Genomic DNA, 21,796 nt, shown 5'->3' with positions numbered 1-21,796 from the left:
TAAAAATTCTATTTTGTTCCTTATAAAGCAGTCTCTGTTTTGTTTGCGACTGACAAGTGCTCTCTGTTGTTTTAAGACGCGTCCATCTTAATTCGTTTGCTGAATCGTCTTTCTCTGTGGAATGTGAGACTAGCTTGGTAGTTAGGTTGGAACAGCAGCTAGTGGTGGACTTTTGTTCTAATACTCAGTTTTTACTTTTGTGTGGTCATCTCTCAGTAGCTTAGTACACATGGCATGTAAGCATATATAATAAATTTACTCTGTTGCAGTTGGTCAAGGGTCTCTGTTCTCATGGTCTTGTAATGTTAGATCCAGGCCATTAAATGGGTTATTGTGTTCAGATATGTGGATTGGGCTACTATCCTAGATCACAGGCATGCAATAAACAACACTCAATTAATCATTGTTCAGTCAGTAAAAAGAAAAGGTAGTTTATCACACACACACTACTCATGGCTATGAATTAATCTACAAATAAATAAATACATGATGGAAAGTGGCAATATCTACGATTATACCCTCCTATCAGTTCACACCCTGAGTGAGCCCTGAATCCTATAACCATAATACCCCCACTTATGCTGACACAAAACAATCTGAGTTAGTTATCAAAAGGCAGGTCTACTATTTTGTCCAGTTGTCCTCACATCAAGTAAAAGCAGAACTATGTCCTAATAAATCAATGCAACACTATTAAAATCGCTTAGGATGGTATCACTGAGTATGGTACAATAACAATCATTAGGACATCTAATGTCTCTCTGTTAACTTTGTGATTATCAATGAAGTATTTAATGGCCTTCATATATAAAGTTAACAATTCACTGTTCATGTTATCATTGTAAATAAAATATTTCTACTTCCTTCAAAAACATGCAATGATTCTTGGTAACTTTGCCTATAAAGTATCTCAAATTTCAATAAAGTGCGTGCATGAGTTTTATGTCTACTTGTATGCATGCTGCCCGCACAGCATTTGGATCTAGCAACAGAAGCCGAGCTCCAAGATTGCTTGAAACTGAATATCCTTATCCCAGGGTCATCAATGCAACCCCTAGGACACTTAGGTCAACATATAGCCTCATCATGAGGCACTCTTGTGGATGTCTGCTGCATCTCTGGTAGAACCCAAAGCCTATTAGTAAATTGTTGGTGGTGCCACGCTCTGTCTGTTGCATCAAAAAAAACCAATTTGCAGATGTACTGCCCCTTGCAGGGAATGTATGCGTTGTTCAGCATTCCGTACATCATCTGTTCCTTTTGTCTTTGTCACCCTAATTGGGAAGGGAATGCCCAGATGTGGGTCCCATGCTCACTGTGCCCCTGGATTCAAGCTAGCCTTTGCTGATAAGGGTTGATACCCCAAAACTGGTCTTGTTTCCTTCCAGAGACAACCTGGTTTGGCAGTTTGGGCTAAACTGTTCTCAAAGGCTGCAGCGTCAAGACTGATTCGCATATGGCTGTGCCCAAACTGGGGTAGCGTAGTGGGCAAAAAAAATGGTGGATTAAACCCAGATCTCTGTGACTGAGGGTAAATGTTTGCATTGTTCAGCATTATGTCCATTATCATTTATTTTTGCTTTTATTGCTTTAAGTGGGAAGGGTATGCCCAGATGTGGGTCCTGTGCTCACAGCTCCATTCGATACAAGCTAGCCTGGCTGATGAGGGGTGATACCCCGAAACCGGTCCCAGGCTGCTTGTTTCCGGTCCAAGGTGGACCTGGTCTGGCAGTTTAGGCTGCACTGTTCCTATGGGGAGCAGGGTCAAGACTGATTTGATTTGGCTGGGTCCAAACTAGTGTTGCCTGGTGAGCAAAAAAACTATTGATTAAACCCAGATCTTTATGATTGGGGGGATGAATGTTTGCTTTGTTTAGCATTCTGCCCATCATCTGTTCTTTTTGCCTTTATTCATACTATAAGGCATTCACAGGTCAGCACCAGTTCCTGAAGGGTCCCTTCCTGTGATAGGCTACTTGTATGTAGATACTGGATTGAATTAGATGGTTATCATTCACATTCAGCCTATGCACATATGTACGCAAGTGTGTAAACATGTTCACGTACAACCAGCCCAGGGCCTCCTAACTTAGATGCACAGTAGTGGCTAGCACTCTGTCTGTTGGACATGGCCCTTCTTTGGGAATTTCCCTGAAATGTTTTGCTTTTTCCTCACATTGTTTTGCTGACTCACATTGCATGGCCTTAGGACTCCTGGCATTTCACTTGTGTACTGCAGTGGAAAAGTGCACACACCCTTCCTACACATGCCAGGAAGAGGAGCTTAGAGGATTGGTTCAGGCACCATACCCAGGAGTGGAGTGTGAAAAGGTACACCACATACTCGGGCTGGTATGGCTCTGGCTACTAGTCGGACGGTACACCAAGGGTGCTGCCCACCAGAATAGCCTGTCAAGCATGTATCCAACCTGACAATGAAGGCCTGTGGAGACGCAGTTGCGCTTGCGTTCAGGTTGGCACTCCTAACTCCGTAGCCAAGCCTGAGTGGGCCCTTCGCTACCACTAGAGCAGCCCCTGAAAGGCGTAGCTGATGATAGACGAAAGGCTTTGCAGGTACACATGGGTGTCCCATGCCCCGGTCGTGAAGAACCCCCACATGGGTGTTCCTTACCTGTGGGATTGACTCTTCCCATAGGTTTTGATGATTCTCTATCCATTGGCCTTTGGACACTTACTTACCCTCTGTAAGTACAGTAGGAAAGCGCATGTACCTTTCCTACCTATGTCAGGAAGTGGCGCTGGCCAGTGTGTGTGTGTGCGTGCCCACTGGTGGTTCACATTTGTGCTGTGCCTGTCATAACAGGCCTGTGTGTGTGCACTTGCACCTTTGGTGTTCTCAAACACAATCCTAGTCTGTCATAAGAGGCCTGTGTGTGTGCACTTGCACCTATGGCGTTCTCAAACATGAGTCCAGCCTCTCATAGCAGGCCTGTATGGATGCAGTTGCACCTATGGTGTTCTTAAACATGAGTCCAGCCTATCACAGCAGGCATGTGTGGGCGCAGTTGCACCTATGGTGTTTGTAAACATGAGTCCAGCCTGTCACAGCAGGCTTTTGTGTGCACACTTGCACCTATGGTGTTCTTAAACAAGTGCCCAGTCTGCCATTGCAGGCTTGTGTGTGCGCAAGGACACGTATGCTCAGAGAGTGAAGAACACCCATGTGTGTTTTCACTACCTATGAGAGCTGTTCTGCCCATGGGGAAACATGGGGGAAGTTACCACTACTAGTTGCAATAGTGGATTTCAGTAGGGCAGCCTCATAATTTTTCCTATCATTGAATTTGTCCTGACAAACCCGTTCCTTTGGCAAAGGTGGTTTTGTCAATATTAACTTAGAAATTCCACTTCTAGAAAGTGCTTTGTGTGCCTTTTAATTAAACTCTAGCCCACATTGGAGGATGGGGAAGCACATCTGTGGATTGCCCAGCTACAGCTATGAACCATGGGCATGCAACTTGAACGGCAGACATCTGCCTTTTGAAAGCCTGGCTGGATAGATTGGAGGGAGAGGTTTTGACACTCGGACTCTTGGAGCCAGATCATGGCCCCACTAAAGGTCAAGATCTGCATTCCAAGGTCCCATGGAAGACAGGACTGCAATTTAAGGGAGACATCTGTGGTTCAAAGGGGAGCCATGTGAACCTCTCCCAACTTCAAAGGCACATTACAGTATAACTACTGGTTCCATACTTCAGAAAAGTAGAGATACACTTGTGGGGACGCAGGACGGGTGATACTGGGCTGCGTGGTGCACACTGCCAGAAGAATCTGTTGTTCACAATGAGGAATTACTGCCATTGGAAGGGACTACGCACTCTTCCTGAACAGTGGCTGGCCCGGGCTGACTGCATGCTGCTGTGTGACACCCCAAAGTATGCTCCCCAAGGGATTGTTGGCTTGCCCCCTGTTCTCCGGTGGAAGTCTTAGTGCCTTCAAAGACCTCCTGTGAGGGGCCTACACCTTCTACCTGTTACACCTGAAGAGCGGTGCCCTCTCATTTCTCACAAGATCTTTCAAGTTTTCACTCAAACGGTGTCAGTATCCTACAGTGTTTTGTAATGAACTGTCTAAGTTTATCGATAAGTGCAGAAAAAGTTGAAACACAAGTAGTTCAGTTGTGAGGTATTTATTTCCATACATGTCTAGATGTCAATACATGAATTTATTTCTTCAGCGCCTTACATTTAGGCTGATCCAGATGGATCTTAAGAAGAATTGTCCTCACATCTGCTCATGTGTATTAATTGCTGCCTTAAAAATTACGAAGCTACCATCCTAGTATAGGTATAGAATATTTCCCAGTATTCATTATCTAGACGGGGGTGCTATATGTGATTACATAATCCTCACACTCCTGAACACACAAAAGTGGGATTGGGATCTCGGCTTTCCTGTAGGATGGTCATCTCTTTTACTGGTATTTTTCACACACCAATCAGTGCTTTAAAACAAGCTTTGGAAAACCGACTATGTCAGCCTTGTGTTTTGAGTAATAAGCCAGACATATAGCCTTTTCCAATGGATCCTGTTCATCTTGCTGCTGGGTGCACTGATCAGCATCAGCAGCCCAGTGTTAGAATGACAAGGAGTCATGAGGTAGGTGCAGTGATGCCACACGTTGGATGGTCTGATGCCATTCTCCGTGTCTGACGTATTGTGAGATGGCTCCCCTTGTTGCATATCTGGCAGGACTTTGGTCATCGTGTGGTCTGTGTGTCCCGATGTAAGGAGTAAGCTGCCATCACTCTCGAAAATTAGTGCTAGACTGAAGATAAAAAAGGGCTGCATTATAGACAAAATGCAGGTGTCACATAATTGAAAGTGATAAACGAGTGCTTATTGGCTGGACTTAATGTGCGTTGGCCCTTCATTTAACTCAAAAGCGGAAGAAATATACTTCAGAACAGTCCAAAGAAGTTGGTAAGAACCTTCTTTGGGCTGATCCAAGATGTGATTGGCAATGGCTCAAGCCAATGGCTCAATGGACTTGAGCCAAAGAAAGTTGAAAGAGCCTAACCAAATGCCCGTGATAAATCGATATTATTTAATATATGTTTAAAAAAACCTGATAGCTTATACCAGACCCAAGGAGGCAGGGTAACTTGCTTTGGAGTATTCATTTTGAAATTCCCACAACAAAGCATACATTTTGTATTGTTGTCTATCTGTCCTCCGACTTTGGAGCAGCAAAGTTGGTCACTAAGAGAGAGCATTTTTACAAGTTTAAGGAACGTCAGAAAGCAAAAAATACAATACAAATGCCTGACTTCACACGCAATTTAAGGCGCGATAGGGTATTTCTCATGTTAATTAACTTGGCTGTAGCTTTAAAGTCACAGTCCGGCCGACGCTGTGTACAGCAGATTTTCTCTTCGAACATGTACATCTTGAGAGGGATGGTTGTAGCCTAAGGATAAATGGGTACAGCCCTGGCAGAAAAATCCAGCTGGACCCGGTTCTGTTTTACATGGCAGCCAACACTGGCTGGATACAGACAAGAGACTGTGACTGTTGCAGCAGGGGATATGTACCAGGAACATTTACCAAGTAATAAAACGATTGTGGCAACAAGTCCATAGTTATACTATGCTGACTTCTAGTAACCTCCTTCAAGACACAGGGGGTGATTCTGATTCTGGCGGGCGGCGGAGGCCGCCCGCCAGAATTCCGCCCCCTTTATACCGCTCCGCGGTCAGAAGACCGCAGAGGGTATTATGAGTTTTTCCCTGGGCTGGCGGGCGGTCTCCAAAAGACCGCCCGCCAGCCCAGGGAAAAACTCCCTTCCCACGAGGATGCCGGCTCGTAATCGAGCCGGCGGAGTGGGAAGGTGCGACGGGTGCAGTGGCACCCGTCGCGTATTTCAGTGTCTGCAAGGCAGACACTGAAATACTTTGCGGGGCCCTCTTACGGGGGCCCCGCGGCACCCCCTACCGCCATCCTGTTCATGGCGGCTTTCCCGCCATGAACAGGATGGCGGTAGGGGGGGTCAGAATCCTCATGGCGGCGGAGCGCGCTCCGCCGCCATGAAGGATTCCCCCGAGCAGCGGTAAGTCGGCGGGAGCCCGCCGACTTGCCGCTTCTGACCGCGGCTGAACCGCCGCGGTCAGAATGCTCGTGGGAGCACCGCCGGTCTGTCGGCGGTGCTCCCGTGGCCGGTGACCCTGGCGGTCACCGGCCGTCAGGGTGAGAATCACCCCCTGTATAGTTTAACTCTATTTGGTACATGTTTTTATTATTATTTTTCAAAGAATAAAACATCGATTTTACCTTTACAGGAAAGTAACCTCGAAAATGCCTCCAAAGTCCCCACTTGCTCATCCATTGTGATTTCCTACCACCTGTAGGGACACATGAAATACTGTAGTTCAGATGTAATTGCACTACCGAATAACGTCACATGTATCAGTATTAAGTGATTAGACCAGCTGAAACATTCAGAATTTAGGGCTTAAGAAGCCTTAAACTTAAAAAGCTTTAAAAAGTATGTACTCAGTGACTGTATTCTATATCCTATAACAAAGTATGCCATAACCCTCGCTGAAAAATCGTAATTAACTTATGAAATCCATAACATAGCTAGGATTTTGGATTTTTCGTCTTTTGTTTTCCAGTGCTAGCTTACATTAACAGAACTGCTCTGCTGGTATATGGCAATTTTCCCGGTATCCTAAAAAAAATAAACAACAAAAATACATTTAAATAGATTTTATGTGAATTTAAGTTTATATTTTCTACCATATTGTTACCTCCTGGGAAAGACTGCTTTTAGTGTGCGTTGCAGACGAACTGGGCATCCATGTGTATTAGATTATGTTTTCAAATACTTTTTTTGTAAATAATAAAGATGATAGATCTAGTCAGTTATTATGCCAAACACAAATGACCAACCCACAGGTTCTCTAGATTGTATTGTGGCTAGTGAACCTGCATACGTTATTTCCCTCACTTTTTCAGAATGTTCAGGCTTACATTTGAACTATCCCCCCTTTACGAATCAAGCAGAACCAAGTTTTTGCTAGTTTGAACTAACAAAACGTTTTTAGGTCTTGCTATTGACAGTTTAAACTGTTCACCAAATATGAATCTCATCAATATACACAAAGCTGGACTACGTGCCAATCCCATTCAGCCTTTGGCTTGCTGGGGTCAACCTTCTTCAGACATTGTTTGAAAAAACAAGCACTGGTAAAGCTAATGCATCCTGGCACTAAAACCTGTTGCTTTGGCTAATGCCTTTTGTAGGTTAGATAGTTTTCCCGAATGTGCATGTATCTGCTGAGGCCATTTTGGGATGAGATTTATTAAAATATAAAACATGCATTCAAAGATAACTACCGTGAATGTATGCACATCCACAGAGGCCATCTTTGAATAATTTGTAATGTTTAAAGAAATGTTGTTCAAAGTTTGCGGCCCTGTATGTGTGTGTACTCATGGTATCCACCTTTGAATGCATTTGTAATATTTTAGTAAATACAGTTAAAAAATGGTTGTGTTGGACTTACTCACATCCTTCTGAATGTGTTTGCTAAAACAACTGAAAACCCATTCCTAGGACCCGCAGTGCATGCTCACTCACTGGTACCCATCTTTAAATAGTCAAAGAAACATTTTAAGACAGACACCCTCTAATAGCATGCAAAGCAACATCATCAGTGACAAGGCACAAGTCTATTACAAGTAGAATTTATACCTTTTCTCCCAGGCACCCTCACCCGTCACACCACTAGGTGCTGCGTCCCATAACATAATTGCAGGTTAGAGGTTATCAATCATGACATCAAAGCACTTCCTACATAGGCTCAAAACAACACAACCACTCTATAGCTACCCCTGAGGGCAAGCACTTCAATACCCCACACACTGTGAAAGAAAATACTATACAAGTATCACAGGAAAATACACTCATTCAGAACACTGAAAGCCCAACATATTCCAGAGGACGAAAACACATGAATAGGAAAAAAAGCCCTTTGATGAGGAGAAGACAACTGAGAGATAACTACCCCATTCAATCATAGAGAATTGAGCTTATCCCATGCAATTCTTTGTATGTTGGAAACAATGGGCCTGGCCAAAAGATAGCTTAAGCTGTCTATATCCTAGACCTAATGAAATTGCCATTTTGGATCAGGCCACAGCAGTAATTTTACGACATGGTCTGCTTTAGGCTGTCAGTCTACCTGAAACGTTTTTATGTTGCTGACATAGACTATGAAACATCCATGCCATGGAACAGAGATGCATATTTTTCAGGAGGAGGAGGAAGAAGTACCATCACCATGACTCTTTGCTGTAGCCAAAGATCTTCCAATGTCAACCTCCGCAGCCCACCTTGCTGTCCCCAGTGCAGGTAGAGACTGATATTGGTGCATCTAGTAATATGACTGCCATTATCTTTATCCAAAGCAAAAAGCGGTCATATCAAAAATCACTTCCTATATGCCAGTTTTTGCCTTTGTGGTTACCCATGCCACAAACAATGGCCTTGATGCCTGTGCCTGTGTACCACAACTTTTGTTGCTGCTGTTTCTCAAAGGAGTGGAGGCTTATCTGGCCCCACACTTCCGGCAACTGACACCCAGAAGTGCAAGCGTCAATCACCAGTGCTGCTGCTCTCCTTTTAATGAATTGCACTGACCAACAACAAACTGCACAATAGCATCAGGTGAACGCTCCTCGACAAATTATTGAGGTAGACAGCTAATCGGTATAAATACTCAAAATATGTCTCTCCTGATGCCGTACTGCTAATTAGTGTTTGTAATATGTGATCCCCATGTAATAAAGCTTCTGAGAAAGTGTGGATAAGAGTGTTTCCTTCTCACCGTCCCCCATAGTACTCACATACAGTGAGGGACATTTCATCTTAGACAAAAAGTACCCTTGATGGTATTCCTTTTGTCGATGGATTCTATATGGGCATTTACACAGAGAGGGACACTAATTTAAATAGACTTTGCATCAAATGCATCATTCTCTGGCACAAATGCTGCCTGCTTGGAATCCATACTTTTTGTTTATCTCTGACACACCATTTCTTGGTAAGTACATACATGATCCCCTACTTTCTACTCCAGTGAAATATTGATTGCGGGTACTGTTGCAGACACTGAAATAATTCAATATATCTTAATTTCTTTTTCAGAATTTCCTGTAAATTTAAGGATTTCAGCTAATATACTCGACCACTGTGTTGTAATGTTGGGAGCATTTTTTCCTCACAATTTTATTTCACGTGGTAATGCAGGGACAAAGTACTGCATGCTTGTTTAGTAATGCTGCCTGTATTGTTAGCATTTAATTTTGTATTATTTCTTTTGTGGGGCAAAATGTGTGGTGGATCTTGCTTGTGTTCCTCAATCTAATCCCTCCAGTCCACGTCTTTGAGTCAGAAAATGCATCACTTACGATAATGACCACAATAGTCATAATTCTGATATTAATGTTACATTTTGATATTTAATAAGAGATGTCTAATCAAATTTTTTATTTTGAAAAAAGTGTTTGTTTTGACTTTGTATAAGGGCCCTGATTCCAAGCTGTGCAAACAATGGTGGGACATTTACTACACCCAGCAAATACCAATCTTCCAGAATGAGGTACTTATTGGATGTCGTAAGTACTTCCAATTTCGAGTTTGCTAAACGGAAATGAGGCATAACATACACAATCAGTATTTGACACACCCAATTCTGCACGACTGCCTTTTTTCAGTTGCTTTTACACTGAGAAATGCCGACAGGGTTGACCTGCCGGAATCTAAAAGGCTATGATTATTACCGAATGAGTTACTAGATCTTGTAAATTAGACAAAACTAATATGTTTCAAAAGGAATGGGATTACTGATTTGCAAAGGTCTACATGTCGGAAGATAATTCTATTATTGGCACTTGATATAGTTTGACACACAAATTGACAGATTACTTTAAGCTAAAATCTTATTAATATAATATCATTCCACAAAAACTTTTCTGTATGCATAAACAAAGGAGGGGCTGCAAATAATGGTGCAGTCAAATCTCATCCCTAGATCATACCTCTCTCGGGTGTTTTCCAGTCTGTGATCCACCACAAGCAGTACACAACCGGCAGTGACCAAAAAGGGGTGAACAAGAGGTAGGTCATCAGCAAAACACAGGCTGGCGCTTTAGATAAAAATACTCTTGTAAGCAGAGTGGTGATCAAATAAACAACATTTGTACAGTAATTTAATTTTAAAAAATGTGGCTTTGATATTTGCTAGTTGTGTAAAAATAGCATAGTTCTTAGTAAAACATCAAACTTGTATACATCCATTTCAGAATTGTAACATATGAGTATTATTTTTCAACAAAAGCTTTTTCACAACATACTTCTTGAGATTTCCCATTTAAAACAACTGGCAATTAATTTAAAGAATGAGATTCTGCCCTAGGATTCTCTTGAACTAGTGGTAAAACCAGCCAACAAATATACTTTATTAGCAATATGTTGTATTTTGTAATACTTAATAGTGTACATATGAACCACTATGCACATATGAGACAATGGCCATATTTACTCATCTTGGGAATAGCAGGAGTGTCAAACCGAAGGTTACTAGTTGAAGGAACCTCTTTAACAGATTTTATCATCAAGGACTTCCACCAAGTGAAATCTATCTGGTTCAAATAAAGTAGTATTAGATACTATTCAAATTAGGATCTACTTATTAGTAGTGAGATACTTCCTTCTTTTCTGTAAAGAACCTGATACAAAAGACTGCAAGTTGACAATGGGTGAGGAAATTGGCACATATGAACCTAATCAGCAGAGGATAAGAGTGTCACATGATCGGAAAAGACAAGCATTGGGGAAACAGAGAAGGTGGAGGCTGGACCTGTGGAGACAGGGGAGATGGAGCAGGAGGCAGGACTTCTGGGTCTTGAGCAGGTGTAAGACCAATGGAATGCTAGGAAGGCGGATGGGCACTTCCAGGTAGTTTTGGTAGAGAGCAGAACAGAAGAAGTTGTTGTGCAGCTTCATAGTTGGTAAGGATCTCTGGAGCTGTTAGTCTGGCCATCATTGGGATTTTCCCCTACATGTTTGTTGTGTTGTGTCTTTCCTTTCTCCTGGTTTCCTATCTCTCTTTAGGGCATAGTTGCTTCGAAGATTTGTTTCTTTTTGAAGATCCCTACTCACTCCTATTTGGTGTTCTGCACATGTATGACTGCTGGTGCTCCTGAGCCTGGGGACAGTTCCTTGAAAGGTGGACAGACCTGAGATGTCAAGCACGGAGGAAAACAGATGAAATAATTTCTTCCACATTCAGGGAGCAGCATTTCTTGCTGCTCTGTGCATGCAGGAGCAACTCCGGCCCCCACTCATGCCCTAAGTTGACTGATACTCATGCCCTGCCATGCACAGTTTTTTCATCAAAAAGTTTACTGCAAATATTACATTGATATTATCAATGATGTTATCAAAGGTGTCATGAGTGCTGTAATTTGTGGGGTAATTAGCAATGCATGGCAAGGGTGCGAGTTATAGTTACCTTAGGGCACAGGTTATAGTTACTTGTCACAACTCTAACTATAACAGGGGAATTTCTATGGTTTTGTAGGTTTAAAATGTGAGCGTAACTATAACATCCCTGTAACCTTTGTTTTTTTTTTCCAATGAATTTCTATGTTTTTTAATGTAATGTCTGAGTGGGTATTTGAGTGGGCGTATGTGTGTCACTAGGTCTGTGAGTGGGTACACAATTGTGTCAGTGGGTCTGTGAGTGGGTGTATGAGTGGCTGAGTGGGTCTCTGAGTGGCTGTACAAGTGGCTGTCTGTGTCTGTGAGTGGATGTGTGATTGTCTGAGTGGGTCTGACAGTGTGTGTGTATTAGCGTATGAGTGAGTGTGTCACAACACTAGCAACTCCGTGCTCGTGGCCCAAAAAAGTGTTTGTAAAATTTTTGAAGTAATAAAGCATCCCACAGATACCCATGAACAATCCCCATGGGATTACAGTACCTCTACCCTGACCCCTTCTCTTATTATCTGACTCAAATGCCATCCCCCAGGACCGTTGCCTGGTGATAAAATGGCAGTTGCAACTTTCTGAACAGGTTGCAGCCAGCCAATCACACGGCTGCTTCTGGCATGCAGAGCCATGACGGTCTGCATAGGAGTCGTGATGGATCCGCATCTCTACAGATACAAATTTGTTTTCAACTTAATTACAAGAAAACCACTGAACGGATTCACACCAAATCACAATAAGATCAATTTCTGGACCAGGACCTAGCATTCTGCCAAATTTGGTGTAATTCTGTCCAGTGGTTCAGGCACTATCGTTGTTCAAAATCCCTATAGAAAAATGAATGGAGAAAAAATGTTTTGGGACCCACCTTTTTCTTGGCCCGGCTTGAAGTATCACCCGAAACTTTCCAGACAGCAGCTGATCTGAGCGTCAAAAGCTTTTGGAAAAGTTTGGGAAGATTTGTCAACTGGCGCCAAAGATGTAGGCAAGTGGAAAAAAAACACTTTTTCTATAGATAATTCGTCCTAACTATAACTACATACTGGCAACCGCCACAAGTATATATATATATATATATATATATATATATATATATATATATATATATATATATATATGTGTAGCATGTCTGGGTAAACCAAGAAAATTGCTGTCACTGCTTCTCCTCTTCCATAGTTACCTCCTAGCGTGAGTATATTTTCAACAATAAAATTCCAAAACTGAGCGGAAAAGACAAGCTATTTAACCATAAACTGTATCATTGATAGCACATTTTATTATAGAATGAATGTCTTCACCATTTTGATAAAATAATCAAATTATTCACACATCAAATAATTGACAATATCATAAACGTTTTCCCAAATTGTTGTCTTTACAACATATAGATCACTATGACCTGCACAGCAAAATCCATTCTGGGTATAGACTCGCAGCCTACTCACCCAACATCCGTTTGTGCTGAGGGTATCAATCTCATGTGTGCATAAATCAAATTCTTCCTGTAATATTCTTCAGTAATTAATAAGGATTCATCTTAGATTAGGATTTGTTCCAAATTCATTTAATCAGACATATTCTTGGCTTGGCTGGTCAGAGAAGAAGCCTTGTGGCTTTATAGACAGTATCCTAAAGTCTGCTTCTCTGATCTGCGCGAACCAAGGACATGTCTGATTAAATGAATTTGGGACATATTCGAAGGTTTCCATAGAGGAACTTTGATTTTAAAATAACTGTCACTAAAGGAAAGGAACAAGACAATCAATGCGTTGCAAAGAAGGCACCAAGACATAAAACGGAATCTATGCTAAAGACATAAGTATAGACATGTTGATAGTCGTCTGATAATAAAACATCGGTTCAATTGGGCAGTAGAGCACTTACCTAACAAAAGAAATGTAAGAATCCAGTGCAGCGCACTCAGCAGCTTCAGCTGCTCGCGCCACATGCCCCATTCTTCATCTACTTTGGAACCCTGTTTTCAGAAAAGAATATAACATAGAATTAATGACCACTTTAGTTGGAAATAATATCTGTTGTCCACTAGCAGCTACGAGAAACTCGCAACTGCTTTGATGCTTATTTATCTTTGGCTGCTTAATCCTGAATTTTGTGCACCTTTACTGCCAGTCTTCTACTGGCCGTAATATCTCTCACAAAATGAGGTACAAACTCATTACAGCTTAACAAGCCAAGCACATTACAATTTAAATGGTCTAAGAAAACTTACAACCCGTGCTATTTAAAGCACTTCTTCATAATTAGAATACAATTGGGATATATTTTATAGTCATAATTCTAGAGTTACTTCTCTATTTAGAATTAAATTCCACATGCCTAAAGGCTCCTGAGACGGGGCGTGGCTGCGCAGCGCAAAATGGCAGGCGATTTTAATCTTGAGCTATCTGGGCACCCACGATCCAGTCCGTATTCCTGTCATTGCCAGAGAGATCTGCCATGAGGCTCCGCGGACGACAAGCATGCAGAGCCCCTGATCGGAACAGATTTGCACCAACTCTGTGGCTCTGGGACGCAGTAACTGCTGCTGATCCCTGCGGGATCACCGGGACGCCTGTGCAACGTGGAGGCCTATAGTGGTCTCTGCTCCTTGTGGCGGTGGCCTGGGCTGCACCTGAGGCTTCACTCGGTTTGTAGGAGACGCCAGACTGTGTCAAGCAGATGAGGCATGGCTCAAGAGGGCCCCTGTGCCCTCCGATGCCAGGAGCTGGAATGGCCTGGGGCGCCGGTTGTAGCCTGGGCCTGTAAAACAAGGACATCATCCTGCGGGACATAGCGTATGCACGGCTGGGGTGACGATGCTTCCAGGCACCCCCTGCTACCTTCACTCTCTCCCCCTCTATCTCCTCCCTCCATCACACAAACCACTGCAGAGCACACTGGCACCAGACAGGATATGTCCAACACCGCGTAAAAAGGTGAGGGGCTCCATGCACATTTGATCTCAGCCATAAACCCCTGGACTGCCGCTTACTGCGGCCCAATTTGTAGAAAGGGAGATGCTTCTCTTACCAATGGCTATTGCTCTCTGGACGACCGCTCGTACTGCCCCTCTGTGGACCCGAAGAGAGCACTGAGGGTCTTGGGGGTCAGCACCATTGACAACCACAGTTTGGAAGTACCTCCTGCAGACTGGTGAGGACCGCAGTCAGAAAGGGTGTAAGGGTGGAACTGGCCCCCAACCACCAGGCTAGATTACTTATGGCAACACAAAAGGATGATGGACGGAGTGCTGACAATAAACACTCACCCCCAGTCACAGATCTGGGTTTAATCCATCATTCTTCTGCTCACCATGCCACCCCAGTTTGGACCCGGCCATATGCAAAGCAGTCTTGACCCTGTTCCTCACAGGAACAGTCCAGCCCGAACTGCCAGGCAAGGTCTTCCCTGGACCGGAAACAAGCATCATGGGACCGGTCTCAGGGTTTCACCCCTCATCAGCCAGGCTAGCTTGATTCCAGTGCCACAGTGAGCAAGGGACCCACGTCTGGGCATACCCATGGGGAACACGGTCAAGACTGATTTGCATATGGCTGGGTCCAAATTGGAATGGCATGGGCAGCAAAAAAATGATGGATTTAGGCCCAGATCTCTGTACTGGGGGTGAATGTTTGACATTGTTCAGCATTCCGTCCATCACTTGTTCTTTTTGCATTTGTCGCCCTAAGTGGGAAGGGTATGCCCAGACATGGGTCCCGTGCTTCCCATGCCACTGGATTCAAACTAGCCTGGCTGATGAGAGGTGAAACCCCGAAACCGGTCCCAGGATGCTTGTTTCCAGTCCAGGGAGGACCTGGCCTGGCCGTTCAGGCTGGACTGTTCCCATGGGGCACAGGGTCAAGACTGATTTGCATATGGCTGGGTCCAAACTGGAATGGCATGGGCAGCAAAAAAACGATGGATTTAGGCCCAGATCTCTGTACTGGGGGTGAATGTTTGACATTGTTCAGCATTCCGTCCATCACTTGTTTTTTTTGCATTTGTCGCCCTAAGTGGGAAGGGTATGTGGGAAGGGTATGCCCAGACGTGGGTCCCGTGCAAACCGGTCCCAGGATGCTTGTTTCCAGTCCAGGGAGGACCTGGCCTGGCAGTTCGGGCTGGACTGTTCCCATGGGGAACAGGGTCAAGACTGATTTGCATATGGCTGGGTCCAAACTGGAATGGCATGGGCAGCAAAAAACCGATGGATTTAGGCCCAGGTCTCTGTACTGGGGGTGAATGTTTGACATTGTTCAGCATTCTGTCCATCCCTTGTTCTTTTTGCCACTGGATTCAAGCTAGCCTGGCTGATGAGGGGTGAAACCCCGAAACCGGTTCCAGGATGCTTGTTTCCAGTCCAGGGAGGACCTGGCCTGGCAGTTCGGGCTGGACTGTTCCCATGGGGAACAGGGTCAAGACTGATTTGCATACGGCTGGGTCCAAACTGGAATGGCATGGGCAGCAAAAAACCGATGGATTTAGGCCCAGGTCTCTGTACTGGGGGTGAATGTTTGACATTGTTCAGCATTCCGTCCATCACTTGTTCTTTTTGCATAGATTACTTATGGCACCACGAGCCATCCAGTGCCCAATCCACTGCCCATGCTCATAACATCAGTGACCATTACAGAGCTCATGTTAGATTGGATTCTCAAAGCCATTTCAGACACTAAGCAAGAACTCAGTGCCAAGGTCAAAGCTGTGGCAGTGGAGCGGAGACTTTCAAATGCAGATGAGCGAAAGTTGGCAGACCGCGTCACACATGCGGAATGAGAAATTAAGGAAATCCACCCAGCAGTTCACAAGTTGGAGGGGCAGGTACTCGCAATTCAAGCCAGGACCTTGAGACCGAAGCCAAAGACTCTGAGGGGCACTCCTGTCATAATAACCTTTGGATCATGGGATTTCTCAAGGGGGCAGAGGGCCCTGAGATACAGTTCTTCAAGTCCTGGCTGTTGAAGGTGGCAGCACCCTCTCAGCTGTCTGCTCATTTCCTACTGGAGCGAGCTCATGGAGTCCCGGCGTGTCACCCGCTAGAGGGGGCACCTCCCAGACCTGTGGTGGCTAGGGTAATGAACTATAGAGACAAGAAAGCTTTAATATAGGCCACTAGGGCATCTGAGCCATTGCATCATGACGTAGCCAGAGTGTCCATCTGTCTAGATTATACCATATCGGTGCAGTGCTGCCAGGCCTCTTTCCTTGGACTGAAGTGAAAACCACAACAGGTGGGCCTGCATTAGTCACTCCTATTCCCAGCAAAACTTAAGGTCATAGCGGGTAGCAGAAGCTACTTCATCACAGAGCCACAGGATTCCAGGGACTGGGTAGAACAACATCGCTAGGAAAGCTCTCTGGCATCCTCGTTGTCCCCCTGACCATGCTGCAAGGCCAGCACTTCCCATCGTAGACAGTGCAAGGCGTGGCGTTGGCAGGGCACCAGGGAGTACCCACACCAGAACAAGCGAAGGAAGCCCAGGCTCTCTCAACAGCGGACAACTGCTCCACTCCTACCACTAGCAAATATGACTTCATAATTGCTACTGGTGGTGACACTTCAAACTGCTGATGACCTCCTGTAATAATGGCCTCCAGGGCAAAATGCATGCTGTCATAAGGGATACCCCAATTGGAAGGCTACTCTTACATGAGACATCAATGGGCTCCTCAGACGAAGGCAACCTCCGCTACCCTCACAGATTGTCCCCACTGCTGGGAGAGTTGAAATCACAAAGACTCCCCCCCTACCTCTCCCCGCCTGGCTCAGAGGCGAGATCACTGCACGCCAGTGCACAAACTGGAGTGCCCCGTTTAAGGGATACATTTTTGTTTGTTTGAGTGGCCGAATGTTCTCGAGTGGCCCTGGGTAGGGAGGTGTTTTTTTTCTGCAGTTTGATGTCTCTTGAGCTATGCTATTTTCCATTGCTGCAGTTCTAGTGTCACTTATCTAATGTCGCTTGTTAGAGGATTGTGCATTCTGTGCAGCAATGGAAGAGACCCTCATGAACTGCCTAACAAACAAATGGGGTACCTCAACCTTTATATCAATAGATTGGGAACCATGAAAGCGATAATCAGGGGACATTTTATCTGAGTGGGAATAGGCGCTAGGGCAGCCTTACAGAGTGACTTACCCCAGCTTGAGGCATCCTTAAGAGAGTTAGAGACCAAGGCCAAAGGAGATCCTACGTCAGGAAGAGCGCTGACATGGCACTTGCTAAACACACACAGCTAGTAGAGCAATTGTGTTGCTTAGATTTTCACGCTTACCAAGCCAAAATGCACGCTGAAGAGGACGAGTCAGGGCACTTTCTGGCCTCTGCACAGCGTGGACCCCCCACTGCCTATCCCAAGAATCAGGGTCTCCCTTACTGAAGTCGCCCTGCACCAAGCAGACATCCATGCGTTGTTCAACCTGCACTAACATGTCTTATATGCCCCCCCCCGTTTGTAGACAGAAAGAATGATATTGGTCAATTCCTGGCTTTGGTGGAACTTCCAACGATCACTCGCTTAGAAAGGGAAGGTCTTAACGCACCTCTCACTACACAAGAAATCTGAGGTGCTATAGGGGCATAGCAATCCTCAAAACCCTAGGGATGGATGGGTTCCCTATAGAGTTCTATAAGGCTTATGAAATCCATTTAGCCCCCAAGCTGCTGGAGCTATATCAGTAGGCACTTGAGGAAGGCCTTCTCCCGCCGTTTCTTTGAGAGTCTTTATTAATCTCTGTCCTTAAGCCAGGGAAGGGCCCCCAGGAGCTCCTATCGCCCATTGTCAATGCTGGGCTCAGACTCCAAGATTTTGAGTAAAGTTCTGGTGGGCCGATTATATGGGCTAATGACACGTCTGATCCACCCTGATCACATCTGGCAGGTCCACTACCTTAAACATACACTGTCCGCATAGAGTGATGGAGCTCTCTCCGGTCCATTGTCGGTATGCTGCATGTCTGGTGCTGAACCTGGAGAAAGCGTTTGACACTGTATGCTGGGAGTACCTATTCTCAACATTGACTGCTTTTGTCATCATGGGGATCATGCAGCCCTTGATAAGCCTCCTATACACAGAACCTGAAAAGATTGGCCACTGTTTATTGCGTTCCTTTAAGGTATGTAGAGAGACGCATCAAGGATGCCCACTGTCCCCGCTGCTGTTTGCTTTAGCCATGGAGGAATTGGCAGAGAGGCTGAGCAGCAGAGACTAGAGTGGGGCATCCCAATCGAAGGGGAACTCCACACAGTTTCACTTTATGCAGATGATGTACTGATGGGATATACAAGGGGATATTGTGCAAAGTCAGACCATCTTGTAGGAATTCTGAGTGGCATCTGGCCTGAGTGTGAGCCTGACTATATCCCTTAAGCCCAAATTGCCCACCATGTCTTTTTGTCATGGATGGACGCCCACTCTGATGGGAACACCACACATTTTGTTATCTCAGAATCAATATCTATCATGCCATGGACCTGACTGATGGGAACCTTATGAGAACTATCAAGTCTCTAAGACCTCAGATAGCGTTCTGGAGCATGATGCCCCTCAAGGTCCAAGGCATGGTGTCTTTGGCCAAAATGGTCATACTACCCCATTTACTGTACCATTTCCATAACTTATCAAATCGAATCCCGAGGTCCAGCTTTCATGCCATAGACTCAGCACTGAGGATTTTCATCTGGAATAAAGGAAGACTTAGGGTTGCACTCTGTAAGTTACAGCTGCCTCTCAGAAGGGAGGTTTAAGAGCACCAAATTTTCAGCATTGTTATGTGCCTGCGCAGTTGCAGTGGCCTGCACACTGGCTAGCAGGGCGACACCTGTCTGAGTTGGGTTACCCAAATGAGGCGCAAGCGGGTGGTGCTATTTCCCAGCTCTTTCTTCCATGTGCATGACTCCCGCAAGAAGCCAGAAGATTATTGCAAATTACGTAAGCTGTTTTTTATGTTGTTTACATCTCAGGCCGCAAATACCGCCCTACTCCCTGGAAATCCCTATACATTCTATAAGTTCTCTCAGTAGTATGCTGGGGAGGTAGGACTAACTATTTAGAGGGAAGCAGGGGTGGACATACTGGGTCCACTCTTTCATGAGGGCGTGAGTATGTCCTTTGAACAGTTGCATGAGGAATATGAGCTTCCACAGTGGCATTTCTTGGCCCATGGGCATTTACTGTCTGAAATGGAAAGGCTGTGGGACATCACAGATTCAGAACCTGCCCTGCATCCCCTAATCCATTCTCTCCCCCTTATGGGAGGCAGTTGAAAACTTGTCACTTGGCTGGCCCGCACACCCTTGCACACATGACACGAGACCTGTTAGCCTTGCTTCGAAGAGAGTGGGAAGGGGACATGGGCAGGGAGCTAACAAACAAAGGTGGAAGGCTATGTTCTGATATCCTAGAAATGTTTCCCGGAATGCGAAGTTTCAATATATTCAGTTTAATATCCTACATAGAGTCTATCTCCCACTGCCTCCCTATTCCACATGTTTGGTTTACCGTTGACATGTGCTCGCTGTCAGCAGCCAGAGGCGGACATGATACATATGTTCTTGGAGTGTGCTGAGTCCTCAACACTATGGGCTACAGTGTCCACTGCGCTGGAGTCGGTGACCGACCGAACGGGAATTTGCACAAAGGAAAGAACGCTACTGGGTCTGTTCCGACACCTGAAGGTAGCGAAGGTTACAAACCACTTCATAGATCTGTCACACGTAGGCTATTCATCATGCATTCCAAGGCCCCATCATCATTTGGCCTAGCTCAATGGTGCACAGTGATGCTGAAATGGGGAGGAGCAGAGGCAATGGTGCTACACCACGTGAAAGCGAGCGGCCTACCCAAGTGCCCGGTAGCGGCGATTTGGGAGGTGCTGCTCCTAAAGCTCCAAACATATCAATATGGGGTGCACAGCTAAACCGGCACGGGCAACCTTCATGACATTCTGCTTAATTTGCATCAACCACTGGCACATTTCCCTAGGTGCATTAGCAATCAGAATGTGCCCCCCTTACGCTTACAACAGATCTGACCTGGTTGGAAGGCTCATGTAGTCGATGTTCCATCCTTTTGGAAATGGCCCTTTTTGCAGGCTTATCCCCAGTCTTTTTGCCTCCTTCCTCCTATTTTGTGTGACCTGTTTTTGTTGGCTTTAGGATTCTGGACACTTTACCACTGCTAACCAGTGCTAAAGTGTATATGCTCTCTGTGTAAAGTGTACTGTTGATTGGTTTATCCATGATTGCATTATTTGATTTACTGGAAAGTCCCTAGTAAAGTGCACTAGAGGTGCCCAGGGCCTGTAAATCAAATGCTTCTAGTGTGCATGCAGCACTGGTTGTGCCACCCACATTAGTAGCCCTGTAAACATGGCTCAGACCTGCCACTGCAGTGTCTGTATGTGCAGTTTTAAACTGCCAATTCGACTTGGCAAGTGTACCCACTTGCCAGGACTCAACCTTCCCTTTTACTACATGTAAGGCACCCCTAAGTTAGGTCCTAGGTAGCCCCATGGGCAGGGTGCAGTGTATGTGTAAGGTAGGACATTTACTAGTGTGTTTTATATGTCCTAACAGTGAAATACTGTTTTCACTGTGCAGGGCCTATCTCTCTCATAGGTTAACATGGGGGCTGCCTTTGAATAGACTTAAAGCGCAGATTCTCTTTGAGAGCAGATAAAAATGTGGAGTTTAGGGTCTCTGAGCTCACAATTTAAAAATACATCTTTTAGTGAAGTTGTTTTTTAGATTGTTAGTTTGAAAAATGCCACTTTTAGAAAGTAGGCATTTTCTTGCTCCATCCATTCTGTGACTCTGCCTGTTTGTGGATTCCCCGTCTGGGCCAGTTTGACAGTTGGACTGTTCACACCTCTTCTCTTGACAGTGACACAAAGGGGGCTGGTGTGTAGCCTGCATATCTTGATTAGCAATCTGTGCTGGAGGGGAGGGGAGAAGTGGTCACTCACATCTGAAAGGACTGTGCCTGCCCTCACACAATGCCGTCTCAGACCCCCTGGTGAGTGTCTGGGGCCTGGCCTGGACAAGGAAGGATCATGCAAACACTTGAGGCTTTCCTTTGAAGTTTGTCAACTTCAAAGGCAGAAATGGGTATAAGAAGAAGACCCAAAACCCCAGACTTTTAGAATCTTTCTGGAATCAATAGGAACCTCTGCCCAGGAGAAGAGCTGAAGAGCTGAAGGAGGAGTACTGTCCCTTTGCTGTGTTGCTTTGCTGGACTGGCCTGCAGTTGCTGCTTCTGCCTGAAAAGAGTGCAAAGGGTGAA

The 21,796-nt window shown here is 45.0% G+C and overlaps 1 protein-coding gene across 2 annotated transcripts in view; it reads right to left on the bottom strand.

Moving 5' to 3' along the window:
- Positions 1-21,796, bottom strand: part of LOC138265609 (diacylglycerol O-acyltransferase 2-like) — a 502,849-nt gene that overhangs the window by 112,789 nt on the left and 368,264 nt on the right. For both annotated transcript variants that reach the window (XM_069213472.1, XM_069213473.1), the window contains exons 3-5: positions 13,403-13,493; positions 10,066-10,173; positions 6,292-6,362 (exon numbers count right to left, since the gene is read on the bottom strand). In XM_069213472.1, coding sequence (XP_069069573.1) covers positions 6,292-6,362; positions 10,066-10,173; positions 13,403-13,493 — 270 coding nt within the window. The remainder of the gene's footprint in view (positions 1-6,291; positions 6,363-10,065; positions 10,174-13,402; positions 13,494-21,796) is intronic.

The sequence above is a fragment of the Pleurodeles waltl genome, chromosome 11 (assembly GCF_031143425.1).
Source record: "Pleurodeles waltl isolate 20211129_DDA chromosome 11, aPleWal1.hap1.20221129, whole genome shotgun sequence".
NCBI lineage: Eukaryota > Metazoa > Chordata > Amphibia > Caudata > Salamandridae > Pleurodeles > Pleurodeles waltl.
Note: the sequence above shows the minus strand (reverse complement) of the source record. Positions and strands in the feature narration are given on the sequence as shown.